Source organism: Corvus hawaiiensis, chromosome Z, assembly GCF_020740725.1.
Source record: "Corvus hawaiiensis isolate bCorHaw1 chromosome Z, bCorHaw1.pri.cur, whole genome shotgun sequence".
NCBI lineage: Eukaryota > Metazoa > Chordata > Aves > Passeriformes > Corvidae > Corvus > Corvus hawaiiensis.
Window position 1 is genome coordinate 15,261,482 of NC_063255.1, and position 15,213 is coordinate 15,276,694.

At 52.6% G+C, this 15,213-nt stretch overlaps 1 protein-coding gene across 9 annotated transcripts in view; it reads right to left on the reverse strand.

Annotated features, from left to right (window-relative positions):
- Positions 1–6,624: 6,624 nt before the first annotated feature.
- Positions 6,625–15,213, reverse strand: part of RUSC2 (RUN and SH3 domain containing 2) — a 62,282-nt gene continuing 53,693 nt past the window's right edge. For all 9 annotated transcript variants that reach the window (XM_048290556.1, XM_048290559.1, XM_048290561.1 and 6 more), the window contains 6 exons: positions 14,741–14,915; positions 13,600–13,705; positions 12,006–12,052; positions 9,769–10,747; positions 8,545–8,718; positions 6,625–8,228 (listed from right to left, as the gene is read on the reverse strand). In XM_048290556.1, coding sequence (XP_048146513.1) covers positions 8,048–8,228; positions 8,545–8,718; positions 9,769–10,747; positions 12,006–12,052; positions 13,600–13,705; positions 14,741–14,915 — 1,662 coding nt within the window. In that variant the 3' untranslated portion in view covers positions 6,625–8,047. The remainder of the gene's footprint in view (positions 8,229–8,544; positions 8,719–9,768; positions 10,748–12,005; positions 12,053–13,599; positions 13,706–14,740; positions 14,916–15,213) is intronic.

Genomic DNA, 15,213 nt, shown 5'->3' on the forward strand with positions numbered 1-15,213 from the left:
TGGTGCAAGAGGCTTCCTCATTGGAGAGGGAAACTCCGCCAGTGTCAGCGCTGCCTTCTTTCTCTTTCAGCTCCATGACCCTTTTGCAATCTCGCTGTTTCCAATCACTTGTCTAAAACCAGTGGTTTTAGGTCTTCTGTCAGGAGCAGCTACTAACCAGAGCTGCATTGCCTTCTCTCCCAGCACAGATCTCAGAAGGACTTGTGAGGTGTTCTGGCTGGGCTGTAGCAGGAATATGTGGCTTCCATACTCACCCAGAAAGTCAAGCAAGTAACTACATCAGGACAACCCTCACCTTGTTACTGCCTGGATAAGCATTGTGATAAAATGGACTTCTGAAGGGCACAGATGATCTTAATTACCTGGCAGTGTGTGTCATGGATGAGAAAGCCCAGGTTTTGGCAGGAGTGTTTGGGTGCTCAGGACTGGGCTGAGAGCAGGTGCTTGGGCAGAAGGTGACAAGAGCCCTGGTGGCCTCAAGCTCAAGTGCTGTGGCACATTGTGTTGTCAAAACATGGTGGGAGCCAGAATGACCATGAAGGGGTGGGAGGCCAGCCTGAGTCAGCAGTGGGGCAGAAAAGGGGCTGCTGGTGAGGCTGTCTGTGCAGCTGGAGGCTGATGGCACTGGCCACAGCAGCAGACCCAACTATCAGAGGACGTTTAGGGTAGGACCTGATGACTTTGTGCATCTCCAGCCACCTTGCTGGATGTGCCTGGCCTGCATCCCAGCTGAAACACACAACTAGGAGAAAAACAAGCCCTCAGGTCTTCTCTGAGGCTTCACAGCCAGGCTGCAGCTCTCTGTGATGGCCTTCCTCTGTTGTGCTCCTCAGCAAGGACTGCTGCTCACACACCTGGCATCAGATTCTGCTTTCTGCTGATTTGCACACCCTGCAACACCTTTATTAGCAGCACTGAGCAGGTCAGTGCAGAGTGGCTCTCTCCCAATATACTCCCCCCAGACACCCCCAAAATCTAGCCCTAGGCAAAACATGGTGGAATTCTTGTTTTCTTATTTTTCTGCCATTATAGGACCTGCTTGGGGGCAGACACCCCTGAAGTCTTTTACCTCTGAGGGACAGAGAAGGAGACTGCCCAGCCACATTCCCTCCTAGGCTCAAAAAATCAGTCTCAGTCTCTTCTCCCTTGTCTGTGTTTCACCTCTTCCTGCAACAGAGCTGGCAGGGCTAGGGGTCCCCACCTCCATGGACCTGCCTTTTTATTTCCTTTGCTCAAATATGAAGCTCACCCATAGAGAGTTCACTGTTCTCAAACAAATTTGCCCTGGAAAGTGTGTCCTGGGGCTGCAAGTGCACAGAGAGGACCCTGGCATGGCAGCGGGGCACAGCCTGGGAGGTACTCGGGAGGTAGGTGTGCTCTGTCTCAGGTATCTGGGAGGTTTGGGGAGTGGAGGGAAGCAACTGCTGCTCTGCCTCCAGCAACAGCAGCAACTCAGAGGTTACCTCTCCCTGCCCCTTGGTGTGTCTGGGCTTTTCAAGAAAAAAAATTGAAGAGCGGCAGAAGCAAACAGCATCAGTAGGAATGAGTTCTTCAATTTGGAGGATCAGTGCAAAAGGAGTAGGAGAATCCCATAAATTAAAAAAGTCTAAAAAAATCACATCCCTGGTCCCACTCTGCACCACTCTCAGCAGCACAATGGCTCTCAGCTCCTATGCTACCAGTATCTGGCATCTCTGAAAACCATTCATGGCCTCATGTGAAACCTCAAAAGCCATGGAGGAAGTGTGGCCCAAGCAGTCAGGAAGCTCTCTAATTCTTCACACTTCTCCTTGCTCCACATCACAAAAATTCAGCCTCGAGTGTAACCCGGGCTCTGGCAGGGAGGATGGAGGGGTGTTGCAAGACAGTTCTGCTTTCTCCACAGGGTCCAACATGTTCTGGTCACACCAGGCAAACTGAAAGCCACACAGACAGCTGCACCCAGCAGATCTGGCTCAGGTGGGAGGATGGGCAGGCTGGATCTCAGCAGGTGTAGGCTGGAGAGGAGCTGCATCCCGCTGCAATGCCATGGTCCAGGCATGCTGCAATGTTAGGGTCCACACATCCTGCAATGCCAGGGTCCAGGCACACTGCCAGGAGTGTGTCCTGCTTCACCACAAACCTTGCAGGGCACTGGCACTGGAGCCACGTTTCGCAGCAATTGTGTCACCCCAGGGAGGTCACTCTGCTGCAAGGAAATGCTCTCCTGTCAACCTTACAGACATTGTGGCAGATTTGGAGCTCTTGAAGTGTTTGCAAAAAGGGCTGCTGGCTGCTTCTACGGGTCTTTGCTCTCTTTTTTGTCTTATCAAAAATTTACGTCTTACCTGTCTGATACTGCTTTTGTCCTCTAGACATGACTTGTTCTCTTTTAGGGAGCCTCTCTGTTTTGAATAACCTATGGCCCTGGTGGTTATTCCTGCTGCTTCCTCTCTACCTTTTGATACCAGGAGCCCTGGAGAGCTGCCTTTACCTCTTTGCAGGATTGCTGGACACTGTGACCATGCTGCTTTATCTGTTTCCTCATTTCCACGTATTTCCCCTTTTTGATGCTGATTAAGAAATCCCTGGACTTTTCAGTCTCTGATAATTATGCAATATCATGGAAAAAAAGCATGTTGTGGCTGTCCCCAGCAGGCAGCCCTTTTCCCATGTTTCTGGAAACATGCTTGGCCCATATTTCCTGCACAGAGCTCAGTTCCCCATCTTTCCCCCAGTCTTGTGGTGCATGTGGAAAGCCACACACTGACACCTTGCTTGCCCCCGCCTGCTATTGCAAACCAGTCATGGGGGTGCTTGAAGACCAGCAGCAGTAGCACTACACCCTGCCCCTTCCTTTCATTTGGGATTGCTGTTCCCAAAGGTGTATCCATGGTGCAAAGACGTCTGCTTCCCTCCTCTGGAGCAGAGGCCCCATTGCTGGGGCCATACCCTGGAGAATCACAGAGTCACAGAATGAGCTGAGTTGGAAAGAACCCACATGGATTATCGAGTCCAAATTTTTGCCGTGCACAGGACTTCCCCAAGAGTCACACCTTGGGACTGAGAGTGCTGTCCAAACTTCTTGAGCTCTGTCAGGCTTGGTGACCACGGTGACCAGCTGTGACCACTTCCCTGGGGAGCCTGTTCCAGTGCCCAACCATCCTCTGGGTGAAGAACCTTTTCCTAATATCCAACCTAAAGATCCTCTGACTCAGCTTCAGGCCATTCTCTCAGGTCCTGTCACTGGTCGCTACAGAAGAGAAACCAGTGTCTGAATGGGCTTCTGCCTGCAGCTGGAAGTCAGTGCTTGCACCCACACGTGCTCCTCCCCCGCACGAAGCTCTCCAGGAGCGGCATCTGGCTTGCCAGTCCTTCCCTGACATGGAACACGCAGCTGCTGGTGCCAGACTGGCCCTTGCCCCACAAGCATCCCAGCGAGGGGAAGAGGGCCCTGGGCCATGAAAGCCGCTCACGGGCAGTGCTGCTACTGAAGTTCACTCAGAGGAGGCCTCGTGGGTTTCGGTGTGCTGCTGGAGGCAGTGAGGCAGAGAGGGAGTCAGCGAAGGGCCCGAGGGAGGAAGTCAGTGCGGCAGGAGCTGATTTCAGTGCTGAGCCCCAGGATGGAGCTGCAAGAGCAGCACTGTCCTTCCTCCAGCTGAAGAGGAACCAGGCTGTGCCCCAGTGTCAGCCCAGCACTCCTGGCCTGCTGTCACAAGTGGGGTCACACTGGCCAGGGACCTGGGAAGTGGCTCCCGTGACTCCTGGCTGGGACAGAGGTGGTGCAGGGAGCTGGCCAGTCCCCAGGCCGGGCTGCAGCTGGACTGGCCCAAAAGCTGCATATTCAGCTGCTTTGAGCTCACACAAATTTCTCAGAGGTTAATATGAGCTGGTACTTAGTTTTATGACCCCAAAGTAGTGGCCACAAATATGTCAGAATCACCTGCATGCCCATCCCCAGCCTGGCAGCCCCTGCCCATCACGGCACAGACTTGTGGGATTTCAAATGTTCAAGGATGGGGCCAGACTGGATGGGCCTTTGAGCAACTTGATCTAGTGAGTGGCATCCCTGCCCATGGTAGAGGGGTGGAACTAGATGATCTTTAATATCCCTTCCAACCCAAACCATTCTTTAATTCTATGAATTGTGTGTGTGTCACTGCCAGGAGGGGTATAGGAAGGAAAGGCATTCCCTTCTCTCCTCCAATATGTATCAGGCCTTTCCAGTGGACCCATACATTCCAGAGTTCCTTCAGCACTGACAGGCACCCAGGGTCCATGGTCAGAGCCTTTGACCTGTGAGCATAATCCAGGTTCCAATGACCTGGGCAGAGAAGGTCCAAGGGGACCTGTGGATGCTAAAAAGCTGGTAGAGAGCTTCTTGCAGCTTCTCACAAGCTCCTCACAGCTTTCCTGTGAGAAGCTTTTGTTCTTACGCAGTGTCTCATGAGAAAGCAGTTAGAGAAAAGTAAACTCTTTGCAGCTGCGTAATTGTTATGAGAACTGCATATTGTTTTGGGTACATGGAAAAATAATATTTACAGATGGGCATTATACTGCTCAACCTATCACCTTGAGAGGTGGTGGGTGAATAAGCCAATCACGTAATTTCTTTATTGCGAACCACACTATAAAAGATGAGCTTTCCATGAAACACGGTCTTAGCTCTGGCTTTGACCATACTTCTCTGACCTGAATCAATGTCATTTTTCGCCGTCCCTGCGCACAACAGTGACAGGGACCTGCCAGGACCCCCTAGCACTTGACACCAGCAGGTCCCCTCCTCTCAGCTGGCACATGTCCCTCAGATTTTCATGCACATCTGGACTCCCATTGCACCCTAAATCTGCCCCAGCCATGCTGTCACCCCATGACTACCCCTGCCAGCACTGGGTCCCACAGTCATGTGTGTCATCACCCTTAACCTCTGTACCATGCAGAGCAGATTCCTGTTCCATCAAACTGGGCTCCTCTTTGCTTCCCACATGATGAATCTCTGCTCCCAGGGCTCACCCACAGAGCCCAGCACTTCTTTGCTAAGATCTGCTTTGAGATCTGAAAAGAAGCCAGGAGCAATTTTGCTGAGCAGCAGCTCAGAGCTGCATGCAAGGAGCATGAGAGAAGGACACTGCTGCTGCTCAGGTGACATGAGACAGGTGACATGAGACAGGCAGGACTGACTGTGCATCTTGGTGCTGGTCCAGAGCTGCCCCTGGCCTGGCTCTGCACCTCAGGACATACGAGGCGCCCACACCAGCTGAGGGGCCTGGCCCTGGCCAGCAGTGTCCCCCAGAGAGCTGGAGTTCCCATGATGAGTATCTACAGATGGCCAGTGTCTTTTCTTCCTGCTTAGCATGACCCTGACAGAGTTCATAGGCTCATGTCCCCACCAGGATCCTACAGCTGACCCTCCAGGACCAGGCCACCAGCAGGGCCACGTGGTCACAGCTCTGTTCCATACTGTCCCCATGTCCCATACACATTGCTGTGTTCTTCCAGCCTCACTGGATTCATGGGCTTTGTGCCCTGTGGCCAGTTCCTGGTTGGCCCAGGCTATCTGATAGCCACCAACCTGGATCTGCTTGACTTCAGCCTGATGACCCCAAAGAAGACCTCAGCAGTTGCAAGCCCCATAGCAGCAATCCCATATCCAGCCTCTGACACCTTAACCACCCCTCTGTGCCTCCCCTGCATCCAAGGCTACCCCAGCAACAAGCACCCAGTGAGCTGCTCAGTGCCCACAATGCAGGCAGCTGGAAATCCCCTTTCCTGCCCCAGGGCTGACTCAGCACCCCGGGGGGCTGTTTGCCAGCACATGGTTCCCTTCCTCATCTGGGCCAGCCAGTGCATGCGGGGAGAGCAGCCTGGCTCCATGGAACTTGGAAACAGCCCTGACCATTGCCTGCTCTGAGAGCTTAATAAAAGCAGCCCATGTACAAGCCCTGGATGCTCTGTGCTGCTCTGGGCCAGGACAGGGGTTTATACTTCTTCACTTGTACATTTTTTTCCAGCAGTTTTGACGCACTGCACGTGTGCAGATCATTTGTCCACACGGACGCAGCAAACTCCAGAGCGGTGTTCTCGCAGAGAAGGCTGGAGCCGCAAGCAGAGATTTTCCCTTCTCCTTTTGAGCTGCTGAAAGGTAAAGAGAAGAGGTGGCTCTTGAGGTTCATAGTGGACTTGGAGGCCCAATGTTTGTTGTGAGTCTAAGTTTAGAATCCCTGAAGTCCTTCCTTGTGAGTGAGCCATAGCCACTGAAATTCATGGCCAGGTTGTCCCAGCCTATGGGTCCCAGCCCACAACTCCTCCTTCACCTTCACCTTCCCATGACCCAGGAGAAGCAGATTCCAGGCTGAAATGGTGTGATCTGTCTGAAACCTGCTTGGGTCCCCGCAAGCAATGCCCAAGGAACCCCAAACAGCACTGCCTCCCCACAACCTATCATCATGTGTAGTGCCCACTCCCTCAACCCCCCAGGCCTGAACTGACAGGTTTGATTGCTGGGGGCAACCTATCTCCTCCTGAAGGTCTGGTGTAGGCTGTGGTGAACGCAGGAGGAAGCCTGGAGTGCAGTGTCCCAGCAACGGTAACCACCAGACCCTTCCCAGGGATACACCGAAATCACAAGTCTGGGTAGCAGGGAGCTCAATCAGCACCTTTTTTATTAATATGCATCATAAATAAAGAAATAAATAAAGGCGAGACACCTCATTCTAACAGGGAAATACAAATTAAATATGGTGCAACATCCGCTAAGCGATGTACAAGCAGGAGGTAACCTAGCAAGACCAGGGCCCCTTGCCATGGTGAAGCCAGCCCAGGCACGATGCTGTGAACAGCGTCAAGCCGGCCATGGCACCAAATACTGGCATGGCCTTTCATTAACACTGTTCCCCACCTGACAGGCAGGTGAAGATCCCCACTACAGCAGGCGGCATGAACATGGCAAGGAAGGGGTTGACTGGCATTGCCTCTACCAAGGACCCCAGGACCTCCAGTATCCCCTTGTGTTTGTGCACAACACTTATCCCCCCCACCCCACAGCACTGCTCAGCAAGACCAGAAACCCTGTGCCAAAGGGAGCACCACCCCTCCCTCCCCAGGCTCCCCAGCTCCCTCTAGGAGCACCCTCAATCTACTTGCTGGGAGCACTGCCCCCAAATCCCTAGCCCAGTCAGGGACCCTGCCCTCATTCCCTCCCCTCCAGCACCCCTCCACTGAGCATCCCAGGCGCTGGTTCCCTGCTCAGTGTGGAGGGCGCAGGGCCTCCCCCCAAAGCACCCATCTCTGCACAGGGTGGCACTACCCATCTTGGACCTACATAACACTGAACATCCCCGTGCCTTCCTCACAACCCCACACACCCCTTTGCTCCACACGCACACACATACCCTGTCCCCCTCCCCTGGCTGTGGCCACGCACAGCCCCAGCCCTGCAGTGTGGCACTGCCAGGCCACTTGTCCCAGTACACCCCACCAGGAACCACTACAGCACACTAGGACCGGGATGCTCCAGTATGGGGGAGCCTACCTTGCAGTGCCCCATCAAACACAACCCCTCAGCCCAGCCTCGCAGGGACAACGACAACGCAGGGTGCTCCCACCCCTGCGGCTGAGGATGCTGGGGATGCTGGAGGCTGCAGACTGCACTGCCACCCTCAGGGAGGGGACGGCCAGCATCCTGCCCCCTCCAGCATCCAACAGCTGGGCAGCAGGGCAGCGCTGCCCTGGCAGGGACTGCTTGGGTTCCTGTAATGTACAAGTCCATGGCCTGTGGGTGCTGGAGACAGTGCGGGGCGGAGGGGGGGTCAGGCGGTCCCTGGTGTGGCTGCATGCATGGCGATGCCTGGCAATACGAGGTGCAGCTCGCAGAAGACCCCGGGGGGCTAAGTTGGCCTTTGGCAGCTGCACAAGGAGGAGCAAGAAGGAACCACCTACGGTTACTGTATTCTGTAATGGCAGGAAAGGTAAGAAACTAGCAAGAAGCTGTGTTTGTTCCTCTGGCAGGGTAGGCTACCCCAGAGGAGCCTCAGCAGCCCAGGGAACTGTGCTTGGCCTCCTAAACGTGTCAATAGTCCTCGTCCTCGGGGTGGGTGACGTACATGATGGGCACCAGTCCCTTCTCAGAGCCAAGGCTGCACTGCAGCCAGTCACCATCCACCTTGGAGATGACCTGCAGAATATCCCCTTTGTTGAAGCTCAGTTGTCCTGCCTCAGTGGCAATGTGATGGCAAAGAGCTTTCACCTCACTGCAGGCAGAAGGAAAGTAGGGTTAGCTCACCTCAGGACACTCACCCCACCCAGGGACCACCACAGGCCCAGAGGAGAGAGGAAAACACCCCCTGCTTCCCTTGCCAGCCAGGCTCCCAACTGCCCCCCCAGCTCCCCACCACCAGCAGACTGTGGAGTTGTGGTGGATGGATGCACAAGCTGCATCACTGTCCCCAACCATTCCCTGGTCCATGACTACGAAGGGGGTCAGGCAAACTGCAACAGGTAGAGCTGTGCCACCCTCAACCTACCCCATCCCAGCACCTGCAGGATTGACCACTTGGTGCCACTCACCAGGTAGGGTGAGGAGACATCCCCCGGGCTGGTTGTGCCACAGCGGGTGCCTCAGATGGTTCTGGATGGGGAGGGTCTGGCTCTGGGGCTGCTTCACGCCACATGCTAGCCCCAACTGTCTGGGCCACCAGCTGGAACACGGACTTGTCCAAGCTCAGCCAGCCAGAGGGCAGCCTGGAAGGAGGAGACAGAAGCAGTCAGTGGCAGGAAACCGCACCCGGGGAACAGAGCAGCTGCTTCCATGGCAAGGTCACGCCTTAGAGGTTTGGCTTCATGCACAAAGTGCACTGCTAGCCAGTGCCCCAGGTTTCCAGGCAGGGAGAGCTCAGCTGTAACACCACAGCCTGGACTGGGAAGGACATTTCCAGTGGTCATTTTCAGGAGCAGTAAGGGTATATAGAGGGAGAGGCAGTGCGGGGAGGTCTCAGCTACCGGGGACAACTTCATGCCTCCCCCTCACCTGTTGTGAGCAACAGGGATGGCTCCGTGTTCTGTTCTCAGTATGTGGTTTTGGGAGGGATGAGGTGATGATGGGGCTGTGTAGCAGAGTTTAGATGCCAAGGTAGTGGTAGTGATGCCTTAGGTTTTAACTGTTACATTTTTCAAATTCTGTATTGCTTAGTGTGTAACTTTGAAGTTTCTTGTAGCCTGTTAAATTCTGCTCTTTCATGCTACGTAGACGTAACAAAGCCTGTCCAGGCCTGCTCTCCAAGGACACCCAGACCGTCCTAGGCCCAAAAGGTATAAAGCAAAGAGCAAGAGGGGCAAGCAGAGGAGAAATTACACCATTAAACTGAAGCTTTAATTGGAGAATTAACCCTGCTATGCAAATGAACCAAACCTATAAAAGTGTGAAGAACTCGGGACCTGTTGTCCATCTAGGGGTCCATCTTGGCAATAGCCTCTGGCTCCCCAGCCAGGGGGTACCTTTGAAGGCCTTTCAAATAAATACCTACCTTATTCCCTTACTCCTGTCTGGTCTCTGTTTCTAGGAGGCCTCTTAAGGCATCAGCAGAGCTCAGACAGAAGAGGAAAGCCTATGAGATGGACTGAGCAAGGCAATGGGAAGAATTAAGGCAGGCTGGCAGGACTGAGCAGGGTTACAGACCCATGATGCACCACCATGGTGTAGCCCAGCGGTCAGCTATTAGCCTGACTTCCACCTGTACTGCCACACTCCAGGTTAACCAGCCCTTCTCAGCCCCAAAACACAGCTGCCCTTACCTGTTTGGTTGCCTGGGCTCTTTTTGTACCTTCCTGGACCCAAACAAGTGTCCCCACTTGATGGGCTGGCTGCCCTCTGATGCACTGGTGCTGCTGTCCTCTTGGGGGGCTGCTGCTGCTGCTGCTCCCACTCTTTGCTGAGTTTCCTTCTCCTTGCTGCGCTTCAGCTCGGTAAGCACAGAGTCTGGGGGGCTGCCCATCCAGAAGGGCCAGCTCCGTTCTTTCACCTCTTCGCCGACCACTACCTGCTGGGGCTTTTCCAAGGGCTCTTCCACAGCTTCAGGACTTGGCTTGCTGGCTGCCTTGGGCATCTCCTCCACGTTGCCCTCTGCAATGGGACAAGCCTCTGCACCCTCCACCACCCCTTCTCGGGGAGGCGGTGCCTTGTGGGTCTCCACTGACCTGGGCGCAGGGTTCAAATCCGCCTTCTTCTTCTCAGAGCGGATGAACTTCGAGCCTTCGGCTGAGCCCTCAATGTAAATCTGAGAGGTCTGCATGAGCTGGTACCACCAGCCTGCCTGCTTGTCCTTCTTCCCCTCCCATGTGCTCTCTTGCATCTTACTCTGCTCTTCCTGCTTGTCACCTTCTCCGCAGGAGGCCCCCACTCCCTTGATCCTCTTCTCACTCACAGCTTGCTGTGGGCTGTGCCCTGGTGAGATGTCACCATCTCTGGCACCCCCTTGGCACGTTTCAGGAGCAGTGCTGCAGCCGTCGGGATCCTCGCTGCTGCCCCGGGTCCGCATCAGCTGCAGGGTGGAGTGCACGGAAAGCAGCAGGTCCTGCTTCACACGCAGCAGCTCCTTTTGCTGCTGCTGCTCTTTGCCCATCTGCATTAGGTGGTGCTCAAAGAGGAGGTTCAGGTTGAAAGGCAGCAGGGAGAGAGGCTGAAGCAGGAGCAGGAGTTCCTCGAAAAGAGGCTGGCACACGCTGTGAGACAGGCACAAGAAGCCCACTGGCTGGTAGTGTGCCAGGATGATGTCTGTAGGGAAACAGACAGGAATTAGAGGAGACGCTCTTGCCACCATTGCCAAGCCACCATGAAGCTGCTGAAGCTATGAGGAAAGGAGATGGACACCAGTTTTTGGTCAAAGTGTGAGGCTCAGGCCTGGGTCAAGAAGCACCAGTTGCTCTGTGAGCTCTCAGGAAACTGGCCCAGACAGAGCTCTCCAGCTGTGCCTGCAGCCAGGACCTGCCTGGCAGACTACCAACCCAGATGACCTCTGCCACCAAATGCCATGGAAATAGAATGGGAATAAAGAGCATGAAAGGCTTGTCACATGGGAAAATTCTATTCTTCAACTTCTGGAGACGAAGGAGGAGCTGCACATATGGGCAGTACCAGTCCCCTACAGACAGAGGTGTCAGGGGCAGCTGGGTACTGTCTTTCCAGAGACCTGTCAGGGCTGAACTGTGGGTCTTAGCAGAGAATGAACTAGCATTTCTATCTGTAGCATTCATAGTTCACTTGATTTGACCACATCTGTACTTCCCCTCTGTCCCGTTCTGTTGTCAGGTCTCACTACCAGGGAGAGAGCTGGGAATGGGATTTGTGGCCCCAGCCCAGTGAGATAACAAATTTACACCACAAACAGAACTTGCACCTTACCTCCCCTTTGCTTAGCTCTCATCACCCTGACAGCCCCAGCTTCTGCTCACACTTCCAGCTCTTAATGATGGCTTGAAATAGGTGGTTGTCTTCTGCTTCAGAAAGCCAGGATATGCATAGATCTTATTCTATTCTATTCTATTCTATTCTACTCTATTCTATTCTAATCTGCTACAAAACAGACATATCCAGTAAAACCTGCTTTTTGTTTGTCAGATTTTCCTTTCCATTTCTTTCTATTTCCCGTGCCTGAAGAATTTCAGGTAAGCATGCATATCTCTAGGCATACCAAAGTCTCAGGCACTGGGCAGGGAACACAGAAATTTGGGGAGCCTTAGATCTGATCTCCTGCAGATAGACTGAGAGATCTGCACTGATAGCCTTGGATAGTAGCTGCAGGTGGGAAGGAGAATGGAAGTCCAGGCTCAGGTGGAAGGAGCTGCATGGTACTTGGACTTCCACCTGGGATTTCCCTGGTACATTGAGACTGTGTATAGCTTAGTCCTTCGGCTCAGGGCAGAGAAGAGCAGCCCAAGCTGAGAGAGCAACAAGAGAAACACATTTCCATCCCATGCTCTATTTGTGTGCAGAATTTGGCTCCCACTGCAGCCCACAGCCCTCAGGCTCTTACCTTCATGGTTGTAGAGGTGGTTGAACCAGAACTCCAGGGACCGGATGCTGCAGGAACAGAAAATTAGCAGGGTAAGAAAGAAATAGTGAAGATCTATTCACCCCATCCATCCTCACTGTTCTGCCACAAGAGGTGTGGCTGGAAAAGGGCATTTGCAAAGCATGAGCTTGTGTGTGAAGCTCAGAGAAAGGACAGTGGCTCAGTCCCATCAGCATACCCTGATCACAGCCACCCAGCCTGTCACCGAACATCTACATGGCTTTACATGTGCAGTTGTAACCCTTAACAACCATGTTTGCAGCAAGATTCCTCGCTAATCTGCTCCTATGTCCTTGGGAGAGCTTTGTTCGCTGAGACGAGGCTGCTGTGGAAGAGGCAAATTATCTACAAAACGAAGACCAGTGCTGCTGGCTCAGCCCAAAATATGCTGGTATCCTGTGCCAGCAGGGGAGAGCTGGGTCACCTTGTATGGGGAGAGCAGGGCAGAGCTTGTTCCTGCCTGTAGGAGTTCTACAACATCTGGAGATCTTGGGAACTCTGTTGCCACTGCCAGAGCTCTTGCTGACCACCAGAGAGGAGCAGGGAAACACCATCCTAGGAGCACTTATCCCTTCACCCACTAAAAGGTATTGCTGCCTTCCTCTGTTAAACACAGCACACTATGCACACTCCTTATGCAAACTGGAAGGGCTGGTCTGGAGTCCTAGAGCAGGGCAACCTCTCCTTCAGATCCCTGCCTTGGGAATGCCTTGGGATCCACTGCAGCTCCAGGAAACAGTGGTTTTGATGCCATGAAGATTTTTTGCCTTTTCTTTTATACCGCTGTTATACCTTTTTACAACTTCTGTATTCCTAGTGCTTTTTGCCTACGTTCTTGGACTTGTTTGTCAAGCTGAGAGACTAAACATTTTAGAAGCTTCATAGCTAAGGATCAGTGTGCCCCAGACCCCAAGGTCCTCTCCAGAACACATTCTGTAAACCAAGATAGAACCATCCAGGAGAAGGCTCCTTGGGGAGGGGGGCTCACTTGAGCCTCTCATTAGAGAATCTTTAATAGATATGCTAATTAATAAAAACCTATAATGTCATACCTGATCTTTTGGGGTGGGCATTCGGCAGGGTGCATTTCAATGCACATGACCTGGACGTGTGCACCTAAGGATCCTTAAAATAAATACCAAGGTAAAATCCCTTTTCCCCTTCTAACCGTGTATGACTCTTGATTTTAAGACCAGGAAAAGGCATCAGTTTAAAGAGGGATTTCCAAGAGTAATTAATGCATATATTATGTCTAACCTCATATGAAGCTGGACAGAGTTTTCTCACTCAATGTTTTGGGGCTAAAACAGACTGACCCTGTTCTGCAGCTGACTACAGCCACTCATTCTCAGTCCTGACCTGGAAGGGGAGGGTTTGATCCACCTGGAGTTCCCTGAGGCTTACAGCTTCTTCCTTCCCTTGCCTACTTCTGAGAGGTGGCTTCCCAGATTCTTAAGTTTTTTTCATGGTCATCCGTGCCTGCCTGCATTCATGGACCAACAGCTGCTGCCAGCCCTGGACAGGGACATGGAGCCACCCCAGGGGTCCTGCTTACTTGAGGAGGCCGAAGATGAACGCGTTGAACCTCATGGTGTGGTTGGTGAGCTCTGTGTACTGGCTGATCTTACTGTAGAGGCTGTGCAGCAACTTTGTGGAGGGGCCTGTAGAGAGAAGCAAATGGTTGAGATTAGCTGTGGTGAGCAAAGCCAAAACTGCACCACAGGATGGAGCATCAAGGCAAGATGGATGCTGTCTGGGTGTCCATGTCTGTGTGTGCTTTGCCTCTCCACCACGCCAGCATGAGCTCACTCCATCCCAACATTTAACCACACATGGGAGGTGGGTTGTGGTCCATCCCAGACTGCCACTCCAAAACTCTGGGAGAGTTTCAATACCACAAGGACCTGCCTCCCACACTTCAGTGTCAATCGCAGCCATTGGCTCAAAATCAGCATGTAAAGAGAGTACTGTGCTGCATGCTTATACTTTGGGGTGTCTGCAATCATAGAGATAACCCCAGAGCTGAAGATTTGCCATAATCTGGCTATGAGGCTTCCCAGTATGATGCAGAAACCAATGTGGAATTAATTTTGTTGGTTGTCTATCGCGGTATCCCACAGTGGTAGGGAGGAGAAGAGAAATCCAGCAGGCAGGAATTGTGCAGCAAGATTCATTTATTTCATTATTTTACAACTCTTTTATACACTTTTCTCTTCATAGTCTAATTGGTCAAAGCATCAGCCACCCCTTGGGGTGATTGGCTAAAATCCTAAAACATCCATTGTCAAAATATTTTTCTACTGTACTATAAACAAGGCTTTGCAAGGTCGCAGGTGTTCATAGTTTATAGAACTCTACAAATATCTCCCGTGAGAGAGAAAAGTATCTCATGGGACTGGAAAGAAGCAACAAAAATTCTTGCTAGCAGCATTCTGTATCCACAGGTGTCTTTTTTTCCTTTTTTTTTATTGGTTTGGCCTGTTAGGGAGAATTTGCAAATTTCAGGGGAAATGCCAGTAAATGCTTGGGCACAATAGTGCAGTGTCTCTCCCTTCTTGCAAGAGCCAGTCAATGTGCACCCTGTTCCAATGCAGGAAATGTGTGTTTTGCACTCCCATCCTTAGAGCCAACCTTCCCCAGCACCTCCCAACCACAACTACCACAGAGCTGCAGGCACTGCTGCACAACATCCATACCTAGCTGGGTGGATGCCTCCACCACGCTCCAGGGGATGTTCCTCCTCTGGCCGATGATCATGTCCAGGACGTAAGCCTTGAGCCCATCACTCAGAATGTCCCGGACAGCTGGGCACAGGTATTTCAGGATGAGATGCCCCACATTAGGGCTCACAGAGCTGTTCCCAAGTTTGGCCTAAGGCACAACAGGCAACAGGGAGAGTGTTGGTAACTGTTTTCAAGGTAGAGATGCATGGAAACAGTTCAGCCCCACTTGCCTACTATAGGCACCCAGCAAGCAACATCCAGGCTCAGCAGCTCCTTGAACATGCAGGGTCTTTGCTTTCACTCCTGATGCTTCATACACCAGTTGTGGATTGCTCTGTGCAAAGTCTTCCCCAGGCTGGGAAGAGGCAATGACTTGAAAAAAGAATATCCTAGCTTGGGAAGAGGATATCCCAATTAGAAGGGATGATGGGTTCTCCCAAAAGGTG